General features: G+C 42.8%; 2 protein-coding genes across 2 annotated transcripts in view; both read left to right on the forward strand.

Moving 5' to 3' along the window:
• Nucleotides 1-5584, forward strand: part of il12rb2l (interleukin 12 receptor, beta 2a, like) — a 55523-nt gene extending 49939 nt beyond the window's left edge. The window contains exons 17-18 of the mRNA XM_028822637.2: nucleotides 653-737; nucleotides 2432-5584. Of these exons, the coding sequence (XP_028678470.2) occupies nucleotides 653-737; nucleotides 2432-2728 (382 nt within the window). The 3' untranslated portion in view covers nucleotides 2729-5584. The remainder of the gene's footprint in view (nucleotides 1-652; nucleotides 738-2431) is intronic.
• A 6098-nt stretch (nucleotides 5585-11682) lies between these two features.
• Nucleotides 11683-18734, forward strand: part of LOC114667729 (transportin-2-like) — a 41077-nt gene continuing 34025 nt past the window's right edge. Inside the window, 2 exon segments of the mRNA XM_051920740.1 lie at nucleotides 11683-11859; nucleotides 12528-12666. Coding sequence (XP_051776700.1) covers nucleotides 12568-12666 — 99 coding nt within the window. The 5' untranslated portion in view covers nucleotides 11683-11859; nucleotides 12528-12567.

Below are 18734 nucleotides of genomic sequence, written 5' to 3' on the forward strand. Positions count from 1 at the left end.
GCACAACCCAGTGCCCCTGCACCACACACCGTCAAGTCCGGGCTCTCAACAGTCCTTTCTTGCCTTCCTTCACCGCCTTCACTCCTCTCCTCCGAGCTCTGTCCTCTTCCACCCGACTCCAGCTGACGAATGGATGGAGGCAGCTCCTTTTATGTTCACACGGACGTGCTCCAGGTGCCTCCCGATGAACTTCCGCCGGCACCTCCTGGTGTAGCGGAAGTGCCAGCTGAGCACCCGGAAGCACTCTGGGTGTCCCTGGTTTTCCTTCCGCCAGCACTTCCGGGTGTGGCAGAAGTGCTGCCGTCCAGGGCTTCATAGGCATCTGGGCACCCCCTGGCGGTGACCACAGGCAACTGTCGGATTGAGCTTCCATGCTGTGTTCCCGTGGTCCCCATACCAACCAGGGCGGCTGCCATCTCGTGGTCTGGAGGAGGCGTAGTCCCTCTACCTGTGCTGACGTTTGGAGGTCTGACCCACTTTCTGTTTTCCCAATATGTTTATAAACTGTTATTGCACTATTTTATTCATTGTATGGATTTTGATCGGGTTGGGCATCTTTAGAGTAACAGCTCTCAAGCTCACTAACCTGGTTTGTTGTGGATGTCATAATTTGTGGCTGTTTTTTGAGTATTTCCACTTTCTTCCCTGACAGAATTCGGGAGTGGGCTTGTCCGTTGATTCCTGAGTGGTGCTACCAGAAAGTTCCAAAACCAGTCAACTGCCAGCCAGACTTGGAGGTGAGGTGACAAAACATTTTTACTTAATACACTCTGCATATAAACAATTAATGGACAATTGCCCACACCAGCGGTCAGGCGCTCATCAGGTAGAAATTTATTTATAGCCTACTAGCCGTAGTACCCGCTGTTGTCCGGGTGTATTTGTAAAGTGGGTTAAGGAGAGAAAGCAAAGGTTTATGTGTTTTATTTTTTTTTTTACTAGTGACCCAATGTTGTCAATGACATTGCATGCTGGGAGCACTTCTGGGTCATACAGAAGCTCCCTGAAATAGGGAGGTCCATTCTTTACAGTGACCACCTCCACACACCCCCTGCATGGCACCCCGACAAGGTTGCTTTTGTGTACTTCAACTCCCAGGCAACCTTGTGGGTGTCCAGACTGGACTTCAGCCAGGGAGGGGAGCACTGGCATCTCTCGTGTTAGGGGGCAACTTGCTCAGAATATCCATTTGTTCCTTGACCATCCATTATCTTGTCATCCCAGCTGGGTTGTGCTTCTATTCTTCTTCTCCATCCATTATTGCAGTGTTTCTCAACCTTTAAGTATTTGCGACCCGAGTTTTCATAACAGTTTTAATCACGCCCCCCCCTAACGTTTTTTTGAAACCCTAATAAAATTTATTCCTATATTTTTTTGCTGCCGATACACCGCTACAAGTTTAAAATTTCCCTACGAATAGCGAAATTACGCCACATATGGCAACATACGCGCCCCCTTTTTTGCTACTTCGGGGGGGGGGTGCGCCCCACAGTTTGAGAACCGCTGCATTATGGCCTCTTGGTTCAGTAGGGCATCTTCTCTGACCCCATTTTTGATGTCAGTCCTTCCTGCCTGGCACTTACAATAGGTAGATAAATAAGTATGTGTGTGTGTCTGTCTGTATGTAAGTTGACAGGTACTGTATCTCATGATCCGCTTCTCACAACTGAGAGGACGTGGTGGTGGTACCACCCCCAGCCGCTCGCCACAATGTATATAATATATATTATACACATACAAACGGATACACTGTGGTCTGAACACACACCAGAATGACTAAAAAGCAAGAAAGTTAAAAAGAAAGAAGACTTCTGACTCGGCAGTCCCAGTCCCAGTGAGGTGCTATTCCAGGTGTACTGCTGTTGGTATAAAGGAGCCCCCATCAGATTTCTTCACACACTTCTGCTGAAAGTCCTCAGTGTCAGTGTGTCACAGAGAGGATGTGCAATGTTGTTCATAATGGCACTCAGTTTTGTTTCCATTCCTTGCTTTGCTATTATATTTACAGCTCATAATCTTATCTTTGGCACCCATACCAATTTGTATGAAAATGCTACCACTATTAATAATAATACATTTTATTTAAATCGCTTTCAGATTTATGTCATAATATCATGTGAAAGAAAAAAAAACCACTGGTTAACTGGGATGCTTCCCTCTGAAGCTGAATATGCAGGACCTGCTCAGGAGAGTCCAGGTGGTCTTCCATCACGTATGACAATTCCCGCCTTGACCTCAGTGAAATCAGTAAAACAAAAATTGCTTATCATCTGGTTAGCTTAGTAGAATCAAGGCCTAGACGTGGGCTCATTGGTCGGGTGAGCAGCCCTAAACACAACACTCTTCAAGCTGGCATTGCACGTGTCACCTGTGATCCACTTGCCATTTGACTGCTGACCTCTCTAATTTTTTTTCATGTCCCCCACTATAGGATGACAGTCATCATCACATAAGTTTCATGCCCACAGCTTTGGGGTCTTCTTTGGGAAACATCCTGACTGACCTGGAAGTTGTTGAGAGGCCTGTGACTACTGAAGACCCCACTGTCTTGGAGGAGGAGGAGGAGGAGGATGAAGAGGATGAGTTGCACAAGGACTACAGCATGATGAACAATTCAGACTTTGTCCCAATTTCACAGCTGCCAGAGGAGGAGGAGATGGACTGTGATTGGAAGCCTGTCATATCAGGATACGAGAAACACTTCATGCCATCTCCCGATGAAATATAGCACCAGGGGGGGGTCACAATTTGATTGGGGGGGGGGGGGTCCTGTTTGAGGCCTGGAAAGTCCTTTGAGTTAGTCTTCAGGAAGCTCATTTTTTAATGCGATTGTCTACCTCATGCAGAGATTCTTCAGTGTGCAGTTGGCAGCCCTAACTGAGATGCTGAGGTGAATGTAACAGACAGGGTGAGAGGAAGACCTTGCTTCAACTCGGGGGGGTCCTCCTAAGGCAATACAGAGTTATAGTACCCCTACACCAGAGGGGGAAAGACATGGTCTGTATAAACGGAGTGGCAGGACTGCTCCCTACTAATCGGGGCTTCTCCATCTACAGCAGGATTGGCTAGGGGCAATCAGAAGTCTAAGTTTGGTTGTGGATAAATAAACGGAGAGGCATGGCACATGGCCTGACCAACAGAAAAAGAAGATGTGGGGAGTGGTGATATGCCATTGCAGCTTATTAAGTATTTATATAAAAGGATGACGATAAGGGAAAGGGAAACCAGAACAGACCTTGCCCAGCTTGAGCAGAACTTTAGCATTTAGCATCTTGCAGACAATCGAACAAGAAACTGCCATTATTATATGTTGGGTGGGACCTGCCAACTCGGTCAAAACCTTTTAGTATTTACAAAAACTACAACAGGAATTTACATTTTATGGAAGTCTGACAACAAAAAACAAATTAAACATATGAAGCATTTTTGCTTTGGGCCCTCCTCCCTCACCCTAACCTATCGTCTTTGGGTGAGGAGCAAAAGCTTTAGATTAGTCAAAAATTTCAATCTCCGGTTTTCGATGGATCTCGACGTTTTAGGGTCTCTTGACACCGAAAACACTGATAATCTCGATGATGGGTGTCTGTCTGTCTGTGTGTGTGTGTGTCGAGAGTTAAAATAACTAGACGGAAGAATACCAAACTGGAAACTTAAACCTGCTATGAGATGACGATGTGCTGATATGTTTTTGAGCTAAATCATGCAAGAGAAAGAAGCACTCTAGAGGAACCCTCAAATCCCGTAATTCTGCAATTAATTATGAATTCTTTTTGTCATCTGCTATCGTAATGACTTATTTTATGATCAGAAAGATCAGCATCAGCGCGGTAAATAATTACTGAAATGTCATAGAATCCTTTGGGTAACTTGGTTCTGAGGGCATAAAGCCTACTGACGCTCACGTCCAAATTTTAGTTTTTAAATCCCACATGTATATGCCAGATATGTGTGCAAGAGAGAGAGGCTCTCTAGAAGAACCATCAAATACCGTCATTCTGCAATTAATGATGAATTCTTCTCGTCAATTGCTATCGTAATGACCTATTTTATGATTAGAAAGATCAGCATCAGAGCGGTAAAAAAAATGACTGAAATGTTGTAGAAGAATTTGGGTAACTCGGTTCGTAGGGTGCAAAGCCTACTGATGCTCACGTCCAAATTTATAATTTATATGAGCATTGCTGGTTTTCTGTAAGGGTCTATATTGTCTATTGGTACCAAATTACCATATATTCTCGTGTATAAGTCGGGTCTTGAAACCCAAAAAATCGATCATAAAATCAGACCCCGACTTATACGCCCGTTCAAAAATGCGACACTTACATTTTTTTTTTACATCTTCTTGCCTCCTCTAATCTCGCACCAGTTTCTCAGACGCATCGAACCGTGTTGCAGCAGCGCAGTTACCAATTTCTTTCGCTACTTCAATGACGTATAATTTAAAATCAGCTTCATGTTTTCTTCTGATTGAATACTCCATCGTAGATACGGGATGCTCTAATGATAAAAGTGTATGAGGGTGTGAGATACAAAAAACACAAAACAGTGCAAACATCGCTTCGGAATAGGGCGGGTATTATCGTGTGGTCACGTAGGCACAATACATAGAAAGAAAAGGCCGTGTGCTCCGTGGTTACTCTCTCGGGGGCGTTAGCATATCGAAATCTCTTGGACGAATAGTGTGAGTTTTCCGCATTCAACTTACATGACTGACATTATAAAATACCAGTAACGGCTGTGCAGTGAATACACTTGACTTGAGCATTCCTAGTCTTCATCTGTATGTTTATCATTCATTTGCTCAGAGGTTGATGCGCTTGCTGTTTCCTGAGCGGCTCTTCTTTTCTCCACCCTAGCGGCCCGCTGCTTCTCTTCTTCCGTCAGCATCTTTTCGCGTTAAAACTGATTTAGTTTTTGTGTTGCAATTACTTAGTACATTTTTCTTAATTTTTTACTTAAGTTAGCACTTCAATCTGCCACAAGAATGATTTAAGATATGAAGAGTTAGGGGAAGTGACCGCGAAGGTGGTAGAGAATGAGAACAGCGCCCGTACGCATGTGCTGCACAGCCGCCCTGCTGCGCGCTGCTGAGAGTTGATTGTACAATAAAATAAAATAAAAAGAGGAATAAAAATCATCACCCCGAAAGCGGATAGTAGACGTCACGTAGTATATGTGTACCAAATTTCATGTCAATCGGTGAAACGGTTTGTAAGCTACAGGTGATTTAAAATCCTGGACAGACAAATGAACAGCCACGGTAGCGTATTATATAAGAAGACCGGAAATTATTGGTAAAATCAAGTCCGACTTATCCACGGGAGAACTTATCCGCGAGTATATACGGTAAATAAAAAAGGTCAATAGCTGCCTGTGTCCAGCTTTGTGGCGTACAGTTTCCGTTTATACCCTTAGGCACACTTCCTATAAAAACAGGGTGGGTAAACACTGTGACTTTTAGCCTACTTTGTGAGCCCCGGAGTTTCTTTTATTTCAAATGGGTGTTAAAAACAGGAGAAAGTCTTTGAAGGATGTAAATTTACTAATTGAAAGTTACGAGATACATTCTGACCCAATCCAAGTGGCTTACTGGTTCACGATGGCTTTGGGCCATGCCAAAAAAAAAAAAAATGTGGGCACTGTCGGCAGGAGTCTGTCAGGTGTGAGCATTCTGTGTTTCAATTCTCATTGACCAATCGGGCCCGAGACTTCAGAGGGCGACTGGAAGACAAGGACGCAGTCACAAAAACGAACCAGGAGAACAACTAAACGAAACCTCAAAGCCATGAATCGCAAAGTCAGGGGGAGTGCAGGGAGTCCAAAAACCAGAGAAACAAAACAAAGAGAACTTTTCAAAAAGTTGTGAAGGATCTGGGGGTCTGTGTAGTCAGATAGGGGGAGCATACCCATGGATGACCTTCTACCCCAGGGGTACTCAACTTTTGGGGTTTACATTTCGCCTACTCAGGTTAAATTTGCTTAAAAAAACGCTGAAGTCATGAAGATCTCAATTAGTTTCCAAAGACGACATGAGACTTGCTCTTTCAACAGCAGTGCCAAGAATATCCAAAATTGTATGTGAAAAGCAAGAACAAGCGCCTGGCGGAATGATGAGGTCTCATTGACTCCTTGTGTTTAGTTCTGGTATCTGCTCATCATTACCTGTCTTTAAATATGTGGAAAGGCATTATTATTATGTGTGATGATTATTGTTACTGTCATTTGAACTTTATAAAAAAATGTTAAAAAAGATATTTTAGAATTTCCCCTTTGTCGATCACTTTATTATGGTAGAAGTATAAACTCAAATTAATGAATGAAACAGGGTGGGCGTAAAATTACTTTTGAAAAATTGCCACAGGTTAAAAGGGGCAAAAAAGGTTGGGAACCCCTGTTTTTACCCACTACCATCATGATTGACAGGCTACAACCTCTAAGGACACACCCACACTGGGACGATTCCTAGCAATGGGAATCAACATTAGTGCTGTCGGGATGGCATCCATTTAAAGACCCAAATCAAAATTAAAACTATATTTCAAAAACAACTGAACCCAATGGAGACCTTAGGGCTGTGTTTGTCAACCGGTATGCTGTGGCGCAATGGTGCACACTGTGTGAGCTACTCAGATACAGTGGGGCAAAAAAGTATTTAGTCAGCCACCAATTGTGCAAGTTCTCCCACTTAAAAAGATAAGAGAGGCCTGTAATTTTCATCATAGGTATACCTCAACTATGAGAGACAAAATGAGAAAAAAAAATCCAGACAATCACATTGTCTGATTTTTAAAGAATTTGTTTGCAAATTATGGTGGAAAATAAGTATTTGGTCACCTACAAACAAGCAAGATTTCTGTCTCTCACAGACCTGTAACTTCCTCTGTAAGAGGCTCCTCTGTCCTCCACTCGTTACCTGCATTAATGGCACCTGTTTGAACTCGTTATCAATATAAAAGACACCTGTCCACAACCTCAAACAGTCACACTCCAAACTCCACTATGGCCAAGACCAAAGAGCTGTCAAAGGACACCAGAAACAAAATTGTAGACCTGCACCAGGCTGGGAAGACTGAATCTGCAATAGGTAAGCAGCTTGGTGTGAAGAAATCATCTGTGGGAGCAATTATTAGAAAATGAAAGACATACAAGACCACTGATAATCTCTCTCAATCTGGGGCTCCACGCAAGATCTCACCCCATGGGGTCAAAATGATCACAAGAACGGTGAGCAGAAATCCCAGAACCACACGGGGGTACTTAGTGAATGACCTGCAGAGAGCTGGGACCAAAGTAACAAAGGCTACCATCAGTAACACACTACGCCACCAGGGACTCTCATCCTGCAGTGCCAGACGTGTCCTCCTGCTTAAGCCAGTACATGTGCAGGCCCGTCTGAAGTTTGCTAGAGAGCATTTGGATGATCCAGAAGAGGAATGAAACCAAAATAGAACTTTTTGGTAAAAACTCTACTCGTGTTTGGAGGAGAAAGAATGCTGAGTTGCATCCAAAGAACACCATACCTACTGTAAAGCATGGGGGTGGAAACATCATGCTTTGGGGCTGTTTTTCTACAAAGGGACCAGGACGACTGATCCGTGTAAAGGAAAGAATGAATGGGGCCATGTATCGTCAGATTTTGAGTGAAAACCTCCTTCACTCAGCAAGGGCATTGAAGATGAAACATGGCTGGGTCTTTCAGCATGACGATGATCCCAAACACACCGCCTGGGTAACGAAGGAGTGGCTTCGTAAGAAGCATTTCAAGGTCCTGGAGTGGCCTAGCAAGTCTCCACATCTCAACCCCATAGAAAATCTTTGGAGGGAGTTGAAAGTCCGTGTTGCCCAGCGACAGCCCCAAAACATCACTGCTCTAGAGGAGATCTGCATGGAGGAATGGGCCAAAATACCAGCAACAGTGTGTGAAAACCTTGTGAAGACTTACAGAAAACGTTTGACCTCTGTCATTGCCAACAAAGGGTATATAACAAAGTATTGAGATGAACTTTTGTTATTGACCAAATACTTTTTTTCCACCATAATTTGCAAATAAATTCTTCAAAAATCAGCCAATGTGATTTTCTGGATTTTTTTTTTTCTCATTTTGTCTCTCATAGTTGAGGTATACCTATGATGAAAATTACAGGCCTCTCTCATCTTTTTAAGTGGGAGAACTTGCACAATTGGTGGCTGACTAAATACTTTTTTGCCCCACTGTATGCCATGGAAATAAAGGTGTAAGGCCCCTGGGTACGGACCTGAGAGGGACTCACTCTTCAGGTGGTTGAGACCTGTCCAAGGAGGACGGGACTACATGGAGAAGCCGGCAACTCTGTTATCACTGTTGTGCGCACACAACACTTGCAGAGCACTTCGGACACTTCTCCTGGCTGCTAGAGTCCATCTGTCTGGGTGTATGGACTCACAGAGCCTGGGAACAGTGGGCATACGAGTTGCCTCTGACCCAGGGTCATTGGAGTGAGGCTGAGAGCGAACTTCACAATATTATTGAAGTTGTTCACTTTATTCTTTTTACTTTCTTGTATACTGAAGTATAGGGAAAATATTGGAATCCTCCTGAAATTTGAGTTTGAGATTTTGATGAATCTCGATGTTTTAGACCTCCCTGTGCATGAAAATACCATTTTTGGAATTATGTCTGTGTTTGTGTGTGTAAACACGATAACTTGAGTATGCTTTCACTTTGGTCAACCAAATTTTGCATACAAGTATTAGGTACAAAACGTAGATTTCTATCCACTTTTGAGCTATTTAAGCTAAGTGGAAGTAACATTCCCGAAAAATATTAAAAATGTGATCATTTCACAACCTATTGTGGTAAAGCACCACATTATAAGCATTTTCTATCCCTTTGAATTTTTTCGAAAAACAACCAGTTTTCGAGATAATCGCAATTTAACTTTTGATGTTCAAATTTTAGTGTAACCCTGATATTCTGTATATGTATTTAATTATCATTTTTTCATGGTTCCACAAGCCATACTAACCCCTCCTTTCTCTGCTGTTCTTTTTTTGTTTTTTCTGTGGTGGCGATCTGTGCCACCACCACCTGATCAGGGCACCATGCAGTCCTTGCACTGATGGATTGAAGGCCAGAGGGCCACATGACCAGCATCATCTAATTCTTCCATGTGAAGCCTGAAAACCATACGGACTGATTTAGATCATTTATTTAAGGGTAGAATGCCCAGTGCGGCCTGGGTGGTCTCGTAGCCTTGGAACCCCTGCAGATTTTGTTTTTTTTTTCTCCAGCTCTCTGGATTTTTTTTTCTGTCCTCCCGGCCATCGGACCTTACTTTATTCTTGGTTAATTAGTATTGCCTAATTTTATTTTTATGTTTTTTTTTTCTTCATCCTATAAAGCACTTTGAGCTCCATCATTTGTATGAAAATGTCCTGTAGAAAAAAATGATGTTGTTGTTGTACCAGTCAGTCAGATGGCACTGAGTGAAAAAAAAAAAAACTGAAGTGATTTCAAAGCACTCAGAAGGAATCCTTATGAACACAATAAGGATCTTCAATCATATCCACCTTGACATTGGAGTCTATCAGTCACCATACATATATGACATTTCCACGTAAGCTTACAAAGCTTACGGAAAGCGTTCGACTCAGTTGATCGAGCTGCCCTGTGGGACATCCTGAGGGTTCGCGGGATCCCCTCAAGGTTGCTGGAAATCATGAATCTGTACCTGTACTGGTACTGTGAGTGCTGTGCAGAGTGGAGGCACAACCTCTGTGTTTTCCCCAGTTGATTCTGACATTCATCAGTGGTGTGTTCTGCTCTTATTCTGTTCAATGCTTGTACGGACTGGGTGTTGCGCAGGGTCGTGGGGTCCTGTGGGGCATCTACCAGTGAAGAAAGAGTCACTGATCTTGACTTTGCTGACAATGCTGTGATCTTTAATGGAGGCTCTGATCGGTGCACTCTAGAGACTGAGTGAGGAGTCTGAGTGTCTGGGCTTGTGAGTGTCCTGGATAAAAACCAAAGAGCCAGGACTTTAATGACCTCTTGGGCACAGCCATTATCAGTGTGTCTGTCTGTGGAGAGACTGTCAACCTTGTCATTGAGAGGTTTACTTACCTTGGCAGTGACATTCATGTCTTTGGTGACTCTTCCTATGAAGTCAGTAGACGGATTGGGAGAGCATAGGGGGTCATGAGGTCACTGGAAAGGGGTGTGTGGCGCTCCCGATATCTGCAAAAGGACGAAGGTCCAAGTCTTCAGAGTCCTGGTGCTTCCTGTCTTGCTATATGGTTGCGAGACATGCACACTATCCAGTGACCTGAGGTGAAGACTGGACTCCTTTGCTACTGTGTCTCTATGGAGAATCCTTGGGTACCGTTGGTGTGACTTTGTGTCCAATGAGCGGTTGTTCATGGAGTCTCGAATGAGGCACATTACCTGCATTGTGAGAGAGAGTCAGTTACGGTACTATTGCTATGCGGCGCAATTCCCTGAGGGTGATCCAGCTCGAAGGATCCTCATTGTCAGGGACCCAAGTGGCTGGACCAGACCAAGGGGTCGCCCACGTAACACCTGGCTGCGGCAGATAGAGGGTCATTTCTGAAGGGTGGGACTGGAACCCGTGTCTGCCTTGGGAGTTGCCAACCGGGATCCCGAGCTGTTTTGTCCAATGTGGTGGGTGCGGCAATGCACTGTATCAGTGCCTGCTCCCCAACTTGACTTGACAATTCATCAACATGCCAAAAAATGTATTCACTGATGCATCCAGAGTTTAATTATATAGTTTCAAATTTAGTGTAGGTGGCACGGTGTACAGTGGTAGTGCTGCAGGCTCGCAGTAAGGAGACCAGTGTTTGCATCCCAGGTCCTCCCTACGTGGTACCTGCATGTTCTCCCTGTGTCAGTGTGGGATTCCTGTCACAGTCCAAACACAGGCAGGTCAGGCAAACTGGCGACGCCAAATTGGCCCTGGGGTGTGTTTTGCCTGGTGCCCTCTCCAGGGTTTCTTCCTGCCTCACGCCCTGTGCTAGGTAGGATTGGTTCCAGCCACCCCACGACCCTGGTCTGGATTAAAAGGGTTTGAAAATTACACAACAATTTCCCAGTTTAAAACCCCTTCATTCGCTCATTCTGCTTCAATAATTGCATTTTATGAAGTGTATATATCTAAAGTGTTTATACCTCTGATCCTTAATGCTCCATCATCTGTGTGTAACGATTTACCCACTACTGTTCATATTTTAGAAAAACTATAATTAATCATAATATTAAATAATAATTGGCTACACACATTATCTTGTGGAGAACCATTATCTAACGTATACAATCCAGAATATCCGGAGTCCACCCTTACCTGCTTAGATCTTTACAAATAAATTATACATTTTTCCTCCTATTCCTAAATTTCTTAATTTAATTAAAAGTCCTTCCTTCTGTGACATATGGTTTTTCAAAGAATACCACTATTACACAATTGTTATTGACCTGTAATTTTCTGATAACATCTTCTTGACTTAAAACAACCCACGACTGCTGCCTTTCGTAGATGAGGAAGCCAGTAAGCCGAAACGGGGAGGCTCACTAGGAAGATGCCGACACCCCTGTCACATGACAGGGGTGCGCCTTCTATCCGCGCCGTCCAATTGGATGAAGGCAGATTTGAAGCCTCTACGGCGGTCGCGCGGGGTTAAGGAATATTGGCCAGGCCTCCCCTGTGACGAGATTCGAGAGCGAGCGCGAGAGGAGGCGAGTGGAGCCAGAATTAATTTAAAGTGTATTAAAATTAACAAGAATCAACGCAGTTAAGAGGCTGAAACGTGAAAATTTTCGGGGTACGGTGGTGATAGGCGGCTGGATTTGTGTCATTTTTACAGGTATTCGTCCGTTATGTGGGCTTTAAGCAGTCGGGAACACAAGAGGGCTTATGAGAATAAATCGCGCCGATTTAATTTCACTTCGTACATTTTTAACCGGAGATTCGAAATCTGTTTAACGATTTGGCCTTCTCGAAATAGTTGATGAATTTCTGTTTCGAGCACATTGCACTTGCCATGTTTGCCTTTTTCAGTTATATTTTATCACATGCGGCAAGATATCGCGGGAGGCCATGCGGCCTGCATGCTTGTATGCCGGGGACTGGAGTGAGATTAATACCGGCTTCAGCGCCATTCATCCCAGTGCAACGCTGCCGTAGAAAAACCCCATCGCAAGGGATAAAAGGATCTCGGGTGATAAAATAAAGCGCGATGTGGGTGCACTTGGGACCTTGCATTCGGCCTTCTTGGGACAGCTGTTATGGGGAAAATATGAACGCCGCGTTTTTCGTTTTTGAAATGCATTCTTCTATTGCACAAACCATTTTTTTTGCTTTGATTACGTGAAAAAGTTTTCGGGGAAAGAACGGATCTTGCATGAAACGTGCTGGTCAGCCACGAGAAACCTAGCGCCGGGGCGTGAAGGGGGAGGGGTGGTGGTAGTAGTGGTGTATTTCACCACAATGTAGAGAAATTTAATTTTGTTTATTTTTTTTCTTTATATTAAGGTGATGCATCTTTTTCTCGCTTGTATTCAAAGATTCGGAAATGGAGTGGCAGCCAGATGAGCAGGGACTCCAGCAAGTCCTTCAACTTCTCAAGGATTCTCAGTCTCCCAACACTGCTACTCAGCGCGCTGTTCAGCAAGTATCCTTTTTATACTTTGGTGCTCATCAGATCATCTGTCTGAGAAAGTCAGAAGCCGAAGTGCGAGGGTACGATCAAGACCAAGGTGTACACTTCATACACGCGGGAGCCAGTTAGGTTTGATTTTGCGTTTAAATATGAAAATGATTTAAAAATGTGTATTTCCACCTGTGGCATATGAAGCTTAGGTTAACCTTCCTTTATGTTAACTTTATTTTTTTTACAAAGATTATACCAGTTCCTGGCCAGGTGGTGTTTCTTTCTTTCTTACACTTTGATTTCTGGGATAGGCTCGAGCAGCCCTGCCTTGCTGCCCTTGAAAGGCTGGCTAGGAAGATTCAGTGCTTTTATTTAGCAATGTTTACAAAAAATAAATATATATAGGGAGTGGTCTCACCTGGACTTTGTCATGTACAGTACTCTGATATGGGGATGGATATTTGAGGAGTAAACCACTAGATAATGATTATATTTTTGTATTATGTACATTAAAGAACAATGAACAACAAATTGAATTAATAATATACTGAACAATTATTATAAAAGTAAACTTGAATCAATCGGACTCTGCAGCTGCATGAATAAAAGGTAAAGTACCACTTCCAGTTAGCGGAAATAGGCTAAAAGTTGATTGAAATCTACGTTTTGTATCTAATACTTGTGTGCAAAATTTGGTTGACCTAAGTGAAAGCGTACTCAAGTTATCGTGTTTACATACACACACACACGCATAATTCCAGAAATGGTATTTTCTGGCTCAGGGAGGTCTAAAACGAAATCTCAAAGTAGAATTTTTCAAGGATTCCAATAGTTTCCTCATACTTCATATACAAGAAAGTCAGGGAGGTCTAAAATGACAAGATTCGTCGAAACTTTGGACGATTACAATAATTTCCCTGTATTTCATATATGAGAAAGTAAAAACAAACATGAAAGCCGTCATCTTAGTTGAATCCAATAACAGATTGAAGTAAAAAAAGACAAGTTAAAACTTAAACAGAAATTCTATAATATTTACAGCAGTTTATTTCTAGTAGTTGGGTAGAATGTTTTTTTACCTGTAATGGTTCTTATGGAAAAACTGCACTACTGGGAGTTCCATCCATCCATTATCCAACCCACTATATCGTAACTACAGGGTCACGGGGGGTCTGCTGGAGCCAGTCCCAGCCAACACAGAGTGCAAGGCAGGAAACAAACCCTGGCCAGGGTGCCAGCCCACCACAGGGCACATGCACACACACACACACTAGGGACAATTTAGAATCACCAATGCACCTAACCTGCATGTCTTTGGACTGTGGGAGGAAACCCACGCAGACACGGGGAGAACATGCAAACTCCACGCAGGGAGGACCTGGGAAGCGAACCCGGGTCTCCTAACTGTGCGGCAGCGCACTTCTGGAAGTTAACTCAGATATTCCCTATTAAAAAAGATGTTTGGGACTTTGAGGAAAAGAATTTCTGGAGTGATTTTTGTGCATCTCTAGAGCGACTCCTCCTTGATGTTAAGTTCTGAGTGTAGTGGGAGTCGGTCATTAGTTGAGATGATTTCCTGTTTTTTTTTTTTTCCCCCTCCCCCTTAACATCGCCAATCGCACCAAATTTTAACTTTAGCAACATATTTAGTAATCTCCTTCAGCTGGTCTAAATTTCGATTTGTCGGGCCATTAAACCAGGCAATGAAGCTGAAAGTGATGACCGACTGGATCAGACTGCAATAAAAGGACAATATTGTCCACTTAGAATACTTTAAATGAAACGGTGCTTATTTGTCCGCTGAAACTCAAGAGTATATGTTTGTAATATTAATATTTTAATTAGGATACTTCTCTAGTTTCTAAGTTTTTATTTTCAGTCAATCTTTCTACCTCTTCCCCCAGAACAGTAATTAATGTACATAAAGTTTTCTTGCCTTTTAAAATCAAATTTCATGTTTTTATTCTTTAATGAGGTGATTGGATGGATATTCCCGTATCTGTGTGTTAAACACATTACTTGATTGGTGGTTGGTTATACAGTGATCCCTCCTCGATCGCGGGGGTTGCGTTCCAGAACCCCCCGCGAAAGGTGAAAATCCACGAAGTAAAAACCATATGGTTTTATGGTTATTTTTATATATTTTAAGACCTTATAAACGCTCCCACACTATTGTAAACATTTCCCGCACAATTATACAGCATAAACCCTTTGTATTCTCTTAGATATTAGGTAAGATTCGTTGAAATGATGTATGTAAACACACTGTTTATATACAGTAAAACCTATATATTATTTTAAAGATATCCAGCGTCTCTGATATCACATACATTACAGCCATTACGACAGACAGGCCGTAATAAAACAGCAATAAATATGTAATGCAAGAAAAATTGTATACAGTAAAATGTGTGTACAGTGACACTAAACTATGTACATGTAATAAGTACTGTACGTAGAAAATGTAATTATGGTTACTCACCAACAATGACACGACGACTTGTCCGATAACAATGAGTTTAATTTTACTGCACAACAAAGGAGAGCGTTACAGCTCTTCTAAAGGAGCCTCTTCAGGCGACTGTGTAGCACCGCCGCCGTTCTTCTTCTGGCACTCTTCAATCCAAATCCCTAAAGCAGATTCCATCTGGACTACCGCCTCAGTGTCCATAGATCTTATATGCTTTTCCTCCTTTTTAAATAAAAAGAATCGTGGAGTCATTGATGCCGTAATGGCGTCCTACAGCGGTGTAGCTGTTCCCTGCCTTCAGCATATCCAAAACTTTTACATTTTCGGCAATCGTTAGCATCTTCCGTTTGCACTTGGGCACGGCCCCTGAAGCAGTAGCAGATCGTTTTGGAGCCATAACGAAGGGCTTGACTATGCACAAAGATAAGCAAAAAAGAGCACAAAAGTTAACTCTTTACACAGCGAAACACGTTGATGCTGAATGAGCGAGACGAAACTTCCTTGTTAACGCAGCGGGATCGAATTTGGCCCTCCGTCGCTGAGCCAATCAGCACACAGGAACTTAACTGCGTGCTCTGATTGGGTAGCTTCTCAGCCATCCCCCAGTAGCGTCCCTTGTATGAAATCAACTGGGCAAACCAACTGAGGATGCATGTACCAGACGTAAAAAGACCCATTGTCCACAGAAACCCGCGAAGCAGCGAAAAATCCGCGTTATATATTTAGATATGCTTACATATAAAATCCGCGATAGAGTGAAGCAGCGAAAGTCGAAGCGCGATACAGCGAGGGATTACTGTAGTTTAAATGACGCCTGTACCTTTCATAAAGTCCTGGTACAGAGGTACTTGCTAGAGTGCTTTTGTGCAGTTGCTCACCACTTGGTCTTGTTGAGTTTGAATATTCAATGTGTCATTTCTCTGTAAAACATTAGAAAAATTTTTCTCTGCCTTCCCTACAAAGTACATATTAAATTTAACGTTTAAAAAATATATATATAGTTTTGGGGTGGAATATTCATTTAACAACAATAATAATGGCGTGCTAATTGTGAATTTGATTGAAACAAATATGCAGCCTCAGAGGGCATCCAGGGCTGAATTTAAGATTAAGCCCCTGGTTTAAAGTAGGACTAAAGCTTTTTTTTTTCCCCACTAGCGTGGAGGATGGCTGATAGCTGAATTGCAAGTTTGCGTATAATGCTTAGTGTGTTAGGCATATTGGATACTACAACAATAATGAGCCTAGAAAATGAATGGATAAATTTATAGTTTAGAAGTGTGCAGAATCCAACTGTAAGATATCTTTTTTTGAGTAACCTTTTCTGTATTATACTTTTATAGTTTGGTACTTGGAAATTTTGACCAGGATGACTATACTGCCTGTTTTGTATGATGCTTTTCAGTTACTTCGTTTTTTTTTTTTTTTTTTTTTTTTAATTGATTGCAGCATCCCTGTCAGGTTGATTCTGGCCTTGTGCCCAGTTATGGGATACCCTTCGTGGCATCATTACTTTTGGATTAACTGGTTTCAGGAAATGTGTGGGATTGATTAATCATTTGAGTCCTGCATCACTGTTACCTTTTAGTTTTTGATTTTCTTCTGAATGGAAAATGTGTGTATATTAGGCTTCTATCTCCGACATTTACTATTAATTTGCCAGGTCAATGTGTGAACTGCGCTGTTAACTGTCTTGGAGAGCATCAGTCTGACAATTTCCAGGGCATTTTCCACATGTGCTCTCGTATGTGCAAATGCAATAAACTGCCAGGGTAAGCATTGAACAAAAAAGACATTACACCTGCTGTTTGACAACAAATACAATTTTGTGCTCATGCAAAAATGAACCAGTTGTAAAATAAAGAGCAAGTGTTGCTTATTTAGTTTGAAAATGAGATTTTTGAATCTTTTGTGAATAATGCAGATACAGAAGTGTATGCCTTTGGATTTATGCTGTTTCGTATTCGAGTTGTGTATGTGTGCGTGTATATCCTCTGGTATCTGGCACCAGGATGTCAGCAACAGATCCTTTAAGTCCTGTAAGTTGTGAGGCAGGGCTTTCGTGGATTGGACTTTTTAAAATTTGTTTTTTTCCCCCTGCCCATCTTACAGATGTTTAATTGGAATGAGATCTGGGGAACTGAGAGGCCAAGTCAACCTCTTGAACTCATTTGTCATGTTCATTTAAACCACTCCTGAATATTTTTTTGCAGTTTGGCTTAGCATATTATCCATTAGAGAATATTATTGCCATAAGCATTGTCTGCCATATTCTTTAGATACGCGACACGTGTCAAAGGAACAGCCGCATTAATGCCAGGACCCTAGGTTTTCCATCAAAACATTGCCTAGAGTATTACACTGCCTTCAGCAGCTCGCCGCCTCCTCATAGTTGTATCATGTCTCCATCTCTTCCCCAGGTAACCCACGCACCTTGCCATCACTATGATTTAAAAGAAAACATGATTCATCAGACCATGCCACCTTCTTCCACGGTCTAGTTCTGATGCTCACCCGCCCATTGTAGGCACTTTCCACAATGATTGGGGGTTCGGCATGGGTGCTCTGACTGACACTTTTCTCTCATGGCCAGCAGCACATTTTTCAGCAATTTGTCCTACAGTTGCGCTTTTGTGGGATCAGAACAGACTGGTTAGCCTTCGCTCCAGACTTGCATCGGTGAACATTGGGTGCACATGGCCCTGTCGCTGGTTCACCAATTTTCATTCCTTGGACTACATTTAGTAGGTACAAACTACTATGTACTTGAAACACCCTGCCAGATACTTGCACCCAGTTGTCTGCCAACAAAATTTTTGGCCCCTCTGAGTCGCTGAGCTCCATATGCTTGCTTATTTGTCTTCTAACAGATCACTTTAAGAGCTGACTGTTCACTTGCTGTTTAATATATACCATCTCTTGAAAGGTGCCACTGTAATGAGAATTTTATTCACTTCACCTGTTAATGGTTTTACTGTTGTGGCTGAGGCGGCACGGTGGCGCAGTGGGTAGCGCTGCTGCCTCGCAGTTGGGAGACCTGGGTTCGCTTCCCGGGTCCTTCCTGCGTGGAGTTTGCATGTTCTCCCCGTGTCTGCGTGGGTTTCCTCCGGGCGCTCCGGTTTCCTCCCACTGTCCGAAGACATGCAGGTTAGGTGAATTGGCGATTCTAAATTGTCCCTAGTGTGTGCTTGGTGTGTGTTTGTGTGTGTCCTGTGGTGGGTTGGCACCCTGCCCAGGATTGTTTCCTGCCTTGTGCCCTGTGTTGGCTGGGATTGGCTCCAGCAGACCCCCGTGACCCTGTGTTCGGATTCAGCGGGTTGGAAAATGGATGGATGGATGGATGTTGTGGCTGAGTGGTGTACAGTAATGTATTGTATGTCTTTGTGGTTGAAGTTCTTTACGGAAGACCTAAATTAGTAATAACCTTAAATTCTTTCTAATTTTTCATCTTTCTAACCCTTAATCAGTTTTATATTAATTATACCCAACCATAATATCCCTCCTCGTTGAATTGTTACACATCCTTCTTCGTTCCAGCTTCTCGGCCTGGAGTTGGAATTTCGTGTGTCAATGATAATTAATTAGGGAATTGTCAAATCAAAAAATACAAGGGCAATAA

The sequence above is a fragment of the Erpetoichthys calabaricus genome, chromosome 17 (assembly GCF_900747795.2).
Source record: "Erpetoichthys calabaricus chromosome 17, fErpCal1.3, whole genome shotgun sequence".
In the NCBI taxonomy this organism is placed as follows: domain Eukaryota; kingdom Metazoa; phylum Chordata; class Cladistia; order Polypteriformes; family Polypteridae; genus Erpetoichthys; species Erpetoichthys calabaricus.